The 14,242-nt window shown below is 39.2% G+C and overlaps 1 protein-coding gene across 1 annotated transcript in view; it reads left to right on the forward strand.

Moving 5' to 3' along the window:
- Positions 1 to 14,242, forward strand: part of itfg1 (integrin alpha FG-GAP repeat containing 1) — a 139,313-nt gene that overhangs the window by 86,214 nt on the left and 38,857 nt on the right. Inside the window, exons 11-12 of the mRNA XM_081359868.1 lie at positions 4,661 to 4,814; positions 7,402 to 7,507. Coding sequence (XP_081215994.1) covers positions 4,661 to 4,814; positions 7,402 to 7,507 — 260 coding nt within the window. The remainder of the gene's footprint in view (positions 1 to 4,660; positions 4,815 to 7,401; positions 7,508 to 14,242) is intronic.

Raw genomic sequence — 14,242 nt, forward strand, 5'->3', positions numbered from 1 at the left:
GGATTACCTCTTAATAGAAGTGCTTGAGTTTTATGAGGGACGAGACAGAAGACTCCCATGAGGAGCACAGGGGAAGACCTGGACACAAACACACACACACACACACACACACACACACACTTGGACTTGATTACATTCGCTATTAGCCTCTGCAGTTCGAGGCAAATGGGTGTGTGTTTTCACTGTGGTTTGGCTGTTCATTGTTCATACCAAGTGCAGCTCACACCTGCAATACATGAGACCTGAATTTTTTTTCTCACATAGGCAGTGGTGTCTTTATTTACCATATATATATATCTCAATGGGGAATTATTCGTAAATTGAATTATTTGCCCTGGCTGAGCTCGGGCTCAAGCTCAAATCTATAGCTACTGCAGCTGCACGGGGCTCTGTTGCTAGGCAATGGCCATCCATCTCATGAGCATGTGTTTTGAAATACTTGTCTCGTTGTCTGTCAGGATTAGCGGCAGTTCCTCTAAGAGTAAAAAGACGTCTTCATTTTGCGAAGATAGAAGATAAATGTCAATAAGTGTCAATATTTTTCACTCCTGACTTTTCACTCTATTCCCATTTTATTTTAATGGCATCTGGAAATGAAGCCGCGATTAAAGTTTAAAGGCCTGTCAAACATTTAAGCAAAGATTTATTTCCTTCACTTTAGATAGAAGGGATTAATTTGAAAGGTCTCTAAAAATCTACATCAGGGGAAGACATGCTTTCTGGTATGTTGCTCTCTGCATTAAATGACACTCTTATCTAAACTGATCCACTTGCCGTACTCTGGTAATGATGTTTCTGTTCGTTCATGCAGTCTACATGAAGTACTCTGAGTCCAGGGAGAGGTTGTAGCAAGCATGGGTTCATGCCAGAGCTGATTAGCCCAGCAATGCATGCTGAAGCATTAGCATGTCAGTTGTACTAGCTGCTGTTTGCTTTCTGGATCTATCTGTCTATCTGTCTGTATATCTGTCTGTATATCTGTCTGTCTGTCTATCTATCTGTCTGTCTCTCTGTTTGTCTATCGTTCTGTCTGTCTGTCTATCTGTCTGTCTGTCTATCTGTCTCATTTTGTCTGTCTATCTCTTTTTGTCTGTCTCTCTGTTTGTCTGTCTATCGTTCTGTCTGTCTGTATATCTAAATTCAAATTCAAAATTGCTTTATTGGCATGATTGTAAATAATACAATATTGCCAAAGCTTGGAATACATAGAATGATAATAAAACATCAAAATAATAGAATAAAATATTATAACATAACTTAAATTTAAATAAACAGTGTAACAAATTAGAAAATGTGTGAGCATTTGATACCACAGTGTTTTAACATATATATACAGTGTACACACACATTACTGAGGGTCACTGTGGTGGACAGGGAATCTAGGTATCTATCTGTCTATCTATCTATTTATTTATCTATCCATCTATCTGTCTGTCTGTCTGTCTGTCTGTCTGTCTGTCTGTCTGTCTGTCTATCTATCCATCTGTCTATCTATCTATCATTCTGTCTATCTATCATTCGGTCTTCTGGCTGCGTCTATATTAATCTGGATATATTTGAAAACAGCATTTTTGTTCCAAAACGCTCTCCGTCCACAGTAGCGTTTTTTCAAAAGTTTCTCATCCACATTGAAATGTCGGGAAACACTAAATTCACCTTACTGTGTATGCATAAAACCTCATAAAAGCTCACTGAGATGATACAGACAGAACAGACACAATAAAGTTCTCATGCTATTCTTCTGGCAGAATTTTATTTTACAAAATATCTCACCATTCACCAATGCCTCCAGGGCGCACTCACTCACCATTATATGTTTGGTCTAAAATGCAACTGCTCTCATGTTTTGCCGCAGGACAGCAAATGCGAGTAAATTTTCTGTCATCTTTGCAGAGTGTGCAAATATTTTAAGCAACTGTGTGAAAGTGAATTGCACATAACAGGCGCAATACCGGTATAAACATGAACATCTATCGGTACAATATGCAGTCATGACTAAAGATGCGCCATCGTTTTAAAATACCTCCGTTTTCACAGTTCACACTACAACGCGAAAAACATAGTTTTCAAATGTATTCACTTTGGAGAGCGTTTTCAAGAATCTTTGTTTTCGTTTTTTAATAAAAACGTTGACTTTGTAACTGTCGTTCTGTCTCTCATTTTATCGTTCAGTATGGTTCTGTCACTCTGTCTACCTATCATTTTGTATTCTCTCAATTTAAAGGCATTGTAAAAAAAATCTAAACTTTCAAACAAACTTTTAGCAAATCAACATTCGCTTTTACAGGTTAAAAAAATGTCCATTAATTTGAATTATATATCCTTAGATTATAATTTTAATTGTATTTCTGTGTCCTGTTTTCTACCTGGTTGAAGTTTGACTTTTTTAGCCTCCTATGTACAGTATTTTCTGCATGTCTATCAATTTTTTCTTCCTTATTCAGGAGCATACTATTTCCAGAGAGATAGCAGAAGTAGCGAATGATTGAATTGCCATCCACCCTTCAGACTGCTTTGTTTTTGCCCTTGAGAGCAAATTGAAAAAGAAGTAGACCAACACATACAGCAACAGACAGAGCGAGAGAAAAGCCTCAGGAAGAGTGGGTGGACCGGTATTGAAGAGATGCCTGGGGGGACGAGATCCCTCTGCTTCTGTCATCTTACCCCTCAGAGAATCTCCAGACCTGCCGCCTGCCGTCCCACTCAACATGCCTTTCTTTCACTCTCTCTCAATTCTTTCTATTTGTCCTCTGGATAACTGATGTCTTAAAAAATTCACGTTTTGATGCAAGGCCTCCACAGTGGTCAGGAAACGACACAGTAAAATCCTTCTTTTGCTTTAGAAAGAGAGAAAAAACAGAGGAAGGTTGAAAGAGGCGGAAGGAGAGGTCAGCCTGTAGGCTTGCCTCTGGCCTGCTCTTCCCTGCTGGGTTTGCCATGGTGTTGGGTCCGAAGCTCCCAATTAAGCGAGGAACGTGTGTGTGCTCATGGGTGTGCGGTTGGCACAGTGAGCCACCGGTCACGACTGTGCTCCACTGAGGGAGCGAATGGATAGGAAGTTGGGCCTACATGCCCAGTGACCAGACACACATTCATAATGACACATACTGTACTCACACGCACATACCTAAAATACCACTCTGGTTCACACACACACATTCTCTTCCACTGTCTATGTGCTTTGAGGACAGATGCTTCCCAAATGCACTGGTGTATTTGAACTACTAGTCTTTAAATTGGCAGCCATGACAGTTGTTCAGCCAAATACAAGGACAAAAACTTTCCTTCTGTGTGCGGCCACCAGTTAAACCTGTGAAAGCTTCAGTAAAGCATCTGTTCTCTGTGCAGCAGTAAGTGTGGTGTCATTTAATCCTGCGAGAGGACAAAGTCTGTCTGCTTGGCTGGCTGACTTTGGCAAAAAAATCCCCCCCCCCCCCCCCCCAAAAAAAAGCCTGCACTGATGGGTGGCCAACAAAGGTGTACAGGGGCTTGGGCACAGATTAGTGCACCAAGCTCCAGACTGACCAAGACAATCCGCACAGGAAGACTCATCGCCTGCCAAACCATCCCAGACAACTAAACTGGGAAATGAATAAATCACATTTTTAAATATATATAAAAATAGAAAACCGTTTAATTTAAATTGAAATAATATTTTACAATGTGTGTGTGTGTGTGTGTGTGTGTGTGTGTGTGTGTGTGTGTGTGTGTGTGTGTGTGTGTGTGTGTGTGTGTGTGTATATTAAAACAATTTACCAACCCCAACATTTTGAATAATAGTGTATTTATATAGATATTAGTTTAAACAATTTTTTTTTTTTTTTTAATTAAATGGATTTCTGTCTGTGGTAATCAGCAGTATGTCGATAGAGCTCAACTTGTTTCGAAGCTTGAACATTGTTTATGCAGCTTAATCTTTTTATGCAGCTCAACTGGAGTATGTGCTTTGTGATAAGTTGGCAGCAGTTAACACTCTTCAAATGTATGTTTTGTGCACTTCTCATCTGCATTTCCTTCTCCTGAAACCAAAGAGAAACTGCAGAAGGAAGAAAGAGAAGAAAACCTTCATACGGTTTCTATTTTTAGCCTCACGTATGCCCAGGTTGAAATTAGAGTAGTTCTGAGGAGTGTCACTGGTAAATATCAGACTATGGGGGGAAAATGGCTGTGAAATAAAGGTACGAAAAAGGGTCCTGAATAAAGCAGAGACGTGGCAGATGGGTTGTTGAGCAATGCAGAAAAGCATCTCATTTCAAAATTCACTGCTGTCTCCCAGATCCAGCTTCCCCACACTCAGCACTGAATTATGGGGAGGAATAGGTTCTGCTTAATTGCCTTTTTTATTTAGGGATTGAAAAGTTCAGTGCACAAGTTTCAGGCATTCAGTCTCACTCACTCGTCAAGCCCTCTGCTTCTCCACTGTTACACACTGCGTGTGTGTGTGTGCATGTATTCGGATAATATTGTAATTTAAGTAGTGTTCAGTGCTCAGACATGCTCTTTAATTGGTCAGAGTTCAGTGATCTGCTATATGCTTGCAAACTTAATTAGCAAGGGTTAAATTCAACATGACACAGTGTCTTTGCATACATTTGAGCATTGTGTTCCTCAGATCTACTCACATTAACAGTAATTTCTCCCTTTCTTTCTCTCTCCACAGCACGCAGCAGCAGGCATTCCTGCTGGAGAACGTGGCGTGTAATAACGCGAGCTGTCGGGAGGTGGGCCGCATGTTCCGTGTGCTCTGGGAACAGTCAGACCTCAGTGCCATCCCCAGGGCTGTTGTGGCCACTTTTTTTGACATCTATGAGGACGTAAGTGTTGGCCTTTTCCCCTTGCTTTTGGCGCTTTAATTAAAACCCTGCCGCTGCTTTAATCTCCCTCCCTTTCTCTGTCCCCGATCACTCTTTCTTCATCTGGTTGATGTCTCTGTGACCCGCATTATACTGAGCTTTAGTCATTATCTGATTTACTCTGACTGTAATGTTGCCCCAGTGGTGTGGCGCAGGCTCTCTCCTCTTTTGACATTGAGAGTAGAGAACTACACCCTCTACATTTCCAACAAACCCCAGTCTCTGATGCTTAACACCCTGTCATCCAGTAGTGTAGCAGTCTCTGTAGTCTAAAGACTTCTTTGAACCTGATGTGAATAAGCGACGGTGTTGTTGTTAACTAAAACGATTAAAAATAGTTTTCATTAATTGCTATAAAGCTGAAATAATGAATATTAGATGAAAAACTTAATCATAAAAAAACATGAAATTTATAAATGTTGCATGGCAACTAACTTGTAAAATATATTTGACTTAGTACTTAAATGAATTAAAAAAATGAATAAATTATGAATAATTTAACGCTAATCAGAATCATTAAAAAATAGCTAATGAAAATGACAAAAACGCTATAATATAAAAGTAAAAGCTAATTCAAATTACATTAATATTAATAAATACTATAGTAGTATAAAAAATAATACTAAAATAACACACACAACATCTAGAAATGCTGGTTCTAGACACATGACCCAAACACAATTATTTAATGCTAAACATAATTATTTAATATTAAATATTATTTAATATTTTGTTGGTGTGTCATTTATTATGTTTTGACACCCAAACAGTTGAAAGTCAACCTACCCTTCAAATTGAAATGACCATGCAGAATTTTCAGACCTATTGTCAAGGGGTTTAAATGTCTTGTTACATTTCACATTCTTATTTTGCCCAAAAAATTCTACTACAGACTTCAGATTGGCTGTGAAAAGGCTTGCCTCCTCTTTTTTTTTTTCGTTCACTGCACTGTTTCTGTTGAACAGAATTAAGGGTGTGCTTATGGTTTGGGGTCTTCAGCTCTTATTTTCTGCTCTTAGTAGTCCAAACGTATAGCTTCCCTGCGAGAGCTCTATCTCTCCTCCCTTGAGCTGTGCATATCTCACTGATGGCTTGTTATGTATTGTTATGTTGATTCTGAGTGTCTTTTGATCAGAGTCGTTTAATTGGACTGTTCATTTCACTCAAGACGCACACATGAATGCATCTGGCTATTGTCTATCTTGTCTAATTCCCAGTATCTGCATACAGTAATGGTTTAATCTCAAATGTCCAGATCACATTTCACCTAGGGGTGTGCGATATCATGTCTCTCCACAATATACTTTTAAAGAAATTTCGTAGTATCATGCTACAGTGCATTCTATCATTTGCAACTACTACAGACTATATATATATATATATATATATATATACACACTATGGAAGTCACTGGGGACCAGTAACTGTTTAGTTACCCACATTCTTCAAAATAACTTTTATTTTCAACTGAAGAAAGAAACTCATTCAGATTTAAAACAACTTGAGAGAGTAAATGATGACAGAATTTTCATTTTTGGGGGAACTATCCCTTTAATGTTAATAAAACAACAAAAGACAAAGAGAAATTCACTCACTGCTCTTGACTGAAGAACTTTAATACAGTAGCTTTAATAAGAATCAATGTATAATTTATACAGTGAAGAGTGTTTTATTTTTATATCGATTTTTATCTTCGCCACTTTGGCCTAAACATCTGCTGTTATTTTTATTTTATATTTTGTTACCTTGTAAGGCTTTTTTTTAAAAATAGGGAAATTATTTTGGCTGTAATGCTCAGTCACTTGCAAAATAGTAAAACCAACATGAAAAAGAATCGTGATAAAATCGTGAATCATGATATGACATTTTTGCCATATCGCCCACCCATAATTTCACCCCATATCAAAAGAATCACAGATTATTTTGCATTTAGAAAAAAATCTCTCTTTCTTTTTTTTTAATCAACCATTATTTGCATTGTGACTGTTCATGCCTTTTTTCTGCCTTTCTCATGTTTGTCTGCTATATAAATGTTGTGTGTTTGCCTGTGTGAGAGTCTGTATTTCTTTGTATGGTTCTTTGGTCACCTAAAGGAGTGAAACATCTCACTGCTGCAGACGGCCCTCAAGCATCTATATGCACGTCTAATTTTGCCATTATATCTTCCTCTGTGATTCACTCTTTCCCTCGCTCGACCCTTCTCTCCATCTGTATCGCAACCTTTTCCCCATCGTAATCATAATATAGCCAATTACCTCGGATTCCCTCATGCTTGCATAACTAATGACGCTAAAGGCTCATTAAACAAACAGCACGCGCACGTCTCATTCCGTTAGCATTCGAGCTAGTCATCATTAGCACAGTATTACGATGCTATCTGTACAGGAGCCCCTGCGCAACCATTTTCTTAAGAGCGAGACCAATAGACTGCAGAGAGGGGCTGATAAGAAGCGTAATAGCTTGCTGGAGTCCATTAAGGATATGAGTGTTCATCAGACGGGAGAGATTCAATGGGCTTGATACATTGTTTCTGATTTCTCATTTGCAGGGTATATTAGATATGATCGTGCTCAGCAAGGGGGAAAAGGAAGACCTCGTAATCCATGCTTTGAAGAACAACTATGAGGCCGACGCGTATTTCGTGAAAGTGATCGGTGAGTATGAGATGTGGCGTTTTCCCAGCCTGGCCACCGTAGCGGCACTAGAGCTTCCGGGTGCTGACATTTGGAGAGCTGACATTTCCAGAGCCAAATGTGTCCACTAGAAAGCAGCCATGATGCCATTTAATCCTGCCTGCTGTGTTTTAATTACAAAAGGAGAGATCCTCCTCTAGCTCAAGCGCAGAGATTAGCTTCCTCAGTGTAACAGCATGTGAGGATCATTCTATCAGTGTCAGATTAAAACAGGGATGAGACTGACCCAGAGTCTCTAAATCTCCCCTCCTCTCGCTTATTAGCGCGCTCTGTTTCTCTCTTTCCTGTAGATGTGCTGTTTAATGAGACTGCTGTAAGCTAGAATGCCTGGCTCTGAAGAGAGAGGCACTCTGGGTAGTTTACTGCAGTGACAAAGTGCTCCCAAGATGCTTGTGCCCCTTTCAAATCAAATAGCCACTTGTGTGTGTGAGTGAGAGGTGGAATTTATGTTTATATACAATATAAATGTTATGTTTTATACAAATAGACTCTCCTCCATAATAAAGCTGCTTTTATGAGTCTGTAGTTTATACAGTTTCTCTGTGAATAATGGCAGACTCGTGACTTTATGCTCCCTCTACCGTCAGCCTGTCTAGTCTCACAGATGTGGTTTGCATCTTTTTGGCTGTCTGTTGCTGTAAATTGGAAGCTACACTCACTACTGTTTAAAAGTTTGGGGTCTGTAAGATTTTTTTCATGTTTTTGAGAGAAGTCTCTCATGCTCACCAAGGCTGCATTTATTTGATCAACAGTACCGTGAAAACCTTAAAGGGTTAGTTCACCCAAAAATGAAAATTATGTCATTAATGACTCACCCTCATGTCGTTCCAAGCCCGTAAGACCTCCGTTCATCTTCGGAACACAGTTTAAGATATTTTAGATTTAGTCCGAGAGCTTTCTGTTCCTCCATTAAAGTCAATGGACGTGTCACTGTTCACGTCCAGAAAGGCAATACAGACATCATCAAAGTAGTCCATGTGACATCAGTGGCTCAATCTCAAGTTTATCAAGCGTCGAGAATACTTTTTGTGCGCAAAAGTAAACAAAAATAATGACTTTATTCCACTATTCATTTCCTTCTCTCTGGGCCTCGTAGTGTTTTTGCGCAGCGTGTCTGTGTTGCACGTCACCACGTTGGCTCACTATTGGCCGACGCTGGTCATGTGTGATGCGTGATGACGTGCAACACTGCGCAAAAACTCTACAAGGCCCAGAGAGAAGGAAATGAATAGTGGAATCGAGTCGTTATTTTTGTTTGTTTTTGCGCAAAAAAGTATACTCGACGCTTGATAAACTTAAGATTGAGCCACTGATGTCACATGGACTACTTTGATGATGTCTGTATTGCCTTTCTGGACGTGAACAGTGACACATCCATTGACTTTAATGGAGGAACAGAAAGCTCTCGGACTAAATCTAAAATATCTTAAACTGTGTTCCGAAGATGAACGGAGGTCTTACGGGCTTGGAACGACATGAGGGTGAGTCATTAATGACATAATTTTCATTTTTGGGTGAACTAACCATTTAATTTTGTGAAATAATATTATTACATATAAAATAACTGTATTGTTTATTTGTATATGTTTTTTGAAATGTAATTTATTCCTGTGATGCAAAGCTGAATTTTCAGCATCATTACTCCTTCACAGTCTTCAGTGCCACATGAAATCATTATAATATGCTGATTTGCTGCTCAAGAAACGTTTCTTATTATTGTTTTTTTTTTTTTTTTTTTTTTTGGAAGTCTGGGTTTTTATAGGATTCTTCTATTAAATAGAAAGATCAAAAACAGCATCTATTTAAAAATAAATCTTTTGTAACAATGTAAAAGTCTTTACTGTCGCTTTTTATATAAGTATATATAAATATAAGTATTACTTTCTCACAAAAAAGTTATTGCAACTGACTCCAAACTTTTGAACAGTGGTGTAAATATAAGTGAGATACTGGCAGAAACAAATATTTACACAAGTACCCAAGTACTCAGAAGGCAACAGCTGATCATGAAAACAACTTTGTTTTAACATCTACAAAATGTTTAATTGGTAATATAGAGGTTAAAGAACGGTTAACATAGCAATTTGGGTGGTAATTTGCAGTCTGATTGAGATGCAACTGTAAATAAAGGCCCATCCCTTTTAAATATATTAGCTCTTTATATCCTCAGCACTTCTGAGACAGTCCACAGATGCTTAAATGCATTAAGCAACCATGTTCAAACAGTAAACACTGCTGCATTTTGAAGCACTAGGTTAGAGTTTGGATTTCACATGAATCACAAAAGAAAACGCCATAGTCCATTTGTTCATGTGCTCAAATTGCTATGAGATGCGTTTTTCTTCAGACAGTTGGCTGCAAATGACTTCAAACTCACAGATGCTAGTAACTGCCATTCTGCAGCCCGAAACATAGAAGTTCTCCTTTGTATTAATAAGGGTGTTATTTCAGCAAATTTCATTGCTAGTGAAATACTGCTGTGTCCATGTAAAATATTACAGAAAAATCTATGCCTGATAGTGGAGATTAGTGTAAACCGACCAGGGAATCATTTCCCTGATAATTGTTTCATGTCATGTGAGTTTTCCATCAGCTGTTTAGAATTAGATCTAAATGCCAGATTCACAAATGAATCACTATAACTGGTTTGCAAAAATGTCTAAAATTGTTCACGATTTAGTTTGATAGATTTAGTTGATTTTAGTTTGATTAAATCGGACCGTTTACTCACACATTGAATAATTTCTCAGAATGTAATGACAAGTCAGAAAACAGAAAGAGTGCTGGAGTATTACAATATATTGTAATACTTTCAAATGTCTGTCAGTTTGTCACATATTCTTTATTTCATTTGCAGTTTGTGAACTACTCTGTACTGCAGGTAAAGTCATTTTATATTCATATATGCGTAACATTATCAAAATATTGGAACAATTTTGGATGGGAGTATGATGAAAGACTAGAAAGCTCCTGAGACCCATCTGACCCACCACTGTCCATTGAGGCAAGGCAGGTGACGTACACCACTGCATTATACCAATTTGCCTCGTTTTTGTCCTCTAGAGGGATTGTGGGTATGTAAGCTGTGTCCTAATGCAATTACCTTTACCCAGCAGTTTACATATTGCCGGGGAAGCCCTGCTATTTTGTCCTCAGAGGAGTAAATAAACAATTTAGTTCTGTTCAAAGCTGCCAAGTCCTCAAGGCCATGTGTGTTTTCACATAAATCTGAAGCAGAACATGAAACGAATTCAAGCCTTAACATAGACGTGTGATGCGTTGAATCCTTAGTTTTTTCGCCCGTTCTACATTTACTTCCCAGTATCTGCAGCCTTTTTATCTTTTGCCATGTGTAAAACACCCACTGGCCCCTTTATTTTCCTTAGTGTCATAAATTCTCAAACACATATATTTATAACTCTCCTCTGAGCTACAACTCAATAGAGGCAAAAAGAAGTCCAAATGAGCTGTGAATGGTTAGCAGGAGAGCACAAGAGGAGGGGAGAGGCCAGGTGCTGTAATTATCTGTGATTGCATGTGCTAAACACACACAGACTGTGGTTGGAGTGTGTGTGGATGAGTAAGTGTGTGTTGGCTATAGGCAGAGAGGGAGAACTATGGCAGCTGATTGCATTCCTGTTCATTTATTAGAATGCAGATGAGCTGCAATGAGGAACATCTGCACCCTTTGTTCAGTCCAGTGTGCGCTCCTTCCTCAATCTGCAATACGTCATGCTGTAAACCAAGCCCCCGTCCCACACGTTACAACAGTACATGGGAACTCATAAAAGGGAGGCATTTTTTATGTCACTCATTCAGATTGAATTTTATGAATGATTTGCCGTTTTTTTTTTTTTTTTTTTTATCCTGTTAGTCACTGTAGTAGGTTTTTTTGTTATTATTAGACAGATATAGTAGAGAGAGACACTGAATTATCAGAAAGGGAAAGTGAAAGGTGTCACACACCAGACTCTGTATCTCTATCTATCTATCATTAGACAGTTTTATGTGTCTGTGTGTCTCTCAGTCTATCCATCTCATGCCATTAGTTAACTCACTAATCGCCAATGTTGCTGTGTCTGGCTGCTCAAACAAACAGAGCCACATTATTTACACTTTTTGGTGATATGATGGTTTACTTCTAGTTGTCTATGTATATTGTGCTAGGATAATAGTGCAGCTTTAAGTGTGCAGAGATAGGTTATTGTTGTCTTTTGTTCTGTTTTTTCTTTTCATTGAGGCGTAATGACTAGGTGATGAGAGACTGAGTGCTGCGTGTTACTGTAATCACTGCCTGACCTCAGCTGAGACTAAGAGCCAATCATAAAGTTGTCTTGGCTACTGCTGGGTTAGGGTATGATAATGGACGTAATCTCACGACTCCGGGCTGGGATCTCACATCTTTGAAACCACCTGGTCACCACTTTCATGGACTAGATTAAGAGTGACAGGTTTTGTTCCAACTTTATAAAGTAGCGCTCCACCACCTCTGATGGTGTAATGATGTGTGAGTGTCTGTGTGGGGCAGCTGTTATGAATGACATGAGACACAGACACTTAGAGTGTCGCTGGCATCTGGTTTACCAGTGCAGAACAGAACAGCAGGCCTCATGTCCAATTTCACAGCCATCACATCACAGCTATTCCTTTGTTACTGCCAACTCCAGGCATATTCACTCCGTGGAATCTCCCTATGTCCTGGGAACAACAAACTGCAAGACTATTTGGATCCGTTCCTTTTGTCACCACAAGCAGATATACAGTTGAAGTTGTTCAAACAGAATCAAATCAGACGTCCTGGGATAGGATGTTCAGTCTGGGAAATTGTTCGCGTAACCTTATACATTTATCAAGATGTCATCATGATGAATGAACCATCATGTTTTTTATTTAATTGTTTATCGAATGTCCACTTTACCGTTCTGCATTTCCCCCCAGTTTATCATAGATGTCTGATTCCAGCAATGTCGCTGTGTGATCATTTTTATTTCTTTGTATTAGAGTGGTTTCCAGGATCTCCAAATGGAGCCTGCAGGAGGAATAGAGACGAATGTCGAGTCTTATCTTTATATGAAGGCTCAGACTAAGCCCTGGCAGTAAACAAGCGCATTATACATGAAATGAGTTCACAAAATGGCATTTCATTGGGATTAAGCACATCATAAATGTTTAGAGGTATTCAGTGCTAAACCTTCTGTCTTTTAATGGTTTTGTGCTGTACTCTTAGGTGGGCACTGCACAGCCTCACATGCTCACTCACACACACACACACACACACACACGTACACACACGTATGGGAGCATGTCATAACCGTGCATATCATGCTTCAGCTCACTGCACAAGCCCTGCTGGTAACTTGTCATTGATAGAGACATTTCCACTATGTGTGCATGTTTCCTTATCCGTTAGCATGCGTGTGCAGGCATGTCAGTTTGTTTGTTCAAACTAGTGTTCAATATTAGCCATGCAAACACCAGCCTGAGAGATTTAAAATGTATCTGACAGCTTCAGGCCACCAGGATGTCTGCCACAAGTAAGTCCATAATACCTTAAGAAAGTTATACGATAGCATTCCTGTTCATCTCTCTGGCAGCTGCTTAGTTTTTGCAGGACCTCATGAAGTAACTCTACAGTTTTATTTGGTGGTTATGAAGTTAGCAGTTGTTGTTTTTTTCACCCCAATTATTATTTTATTTTTTATATTTGTAAAAAAATAGATATAATTCTCCACCCCCATTTTCACTCTCTGTCAAAAAACATTCAGTTCCAAGGAGCGTTATATCTTTCAGGAAAGCAAATGAACTAGGGCTGGGCGATAAAACAATAACGATAATTATCGCGATATGATTTCTCTCGATAAAACGATATCAAGAGTTCGATAAATGTTTGATAATGTTTATGCGCCAAAAGCGTAACGAAACACATTTGAACCGCGCGCCACACGGACCATTTATCCGCTCGTGTCAAAGTCCAAACGGCAGCGCGAGCGCGAGCTCACTAGAGCAGATGCGTTTACTCTGATCGGTCTCGGTCACGAGATCCAGTGAGAAGTGCTTGAATTCAGCGAAGAACACAAATGTCTCAGTGATTTAAACCAGTTTAAAGGCAGATGAAACAGCGCTGACAAACAGGAGAAACACTGTGCAACAATACTGTCAGAAGGCTTTTCCGGCTACAAATTCCCATCATTTACCATGGATTTACTGTAATGTTAGCCTATTGTCGTGGATATTTTTCTCTAAAACCTAATTACCTGGCTCTATCTTTTGGGTCTCGTCCTCAACGTCCCCACTCTATAGATCACCTGTAACTGACTACCTGGCTCTATCTTTTGGGTCTCGTTCCTGACGTCCCCACTCTATAGATCACCGGACTACCTGGCTCTATCTTTTGGTTCCCGTCCCCGACGTCCCCACGCTATAGATCACCAGCTTTTCTGACTCGATTTCCTAACTAGTTTTCCTCCCTAAACTAGCTTCCTGCGCAGGAATAAATTGACAAACAGACCTGCAAATGTCCTATAAATGCTTTAATCACGGCCAGGAGATCTTCCCGAGCAGTTCTCAGGGAATCTCTCCCAAGAAGCAAGGCCGGAGGATCTCAGACAAATTCCATTGAGAATCCCACCGAAAAATACATATACAACAGTTTTTATAGAATCAAGAAAACAAATAAGACTAACATGTCACCTTCAA

Source organism: Scardinius erythrophthalmus, assembly GCF_964197995.2.
Source record: "Scardinius erythrophthalmus genome assembly, chromosome: 2".
NCBI lineage: Eukaryota > Metazoa > Chordata > Actinopteri > Cypriniformes > Leuciscidae > Scardinius > Scardinius erythrophthalmus.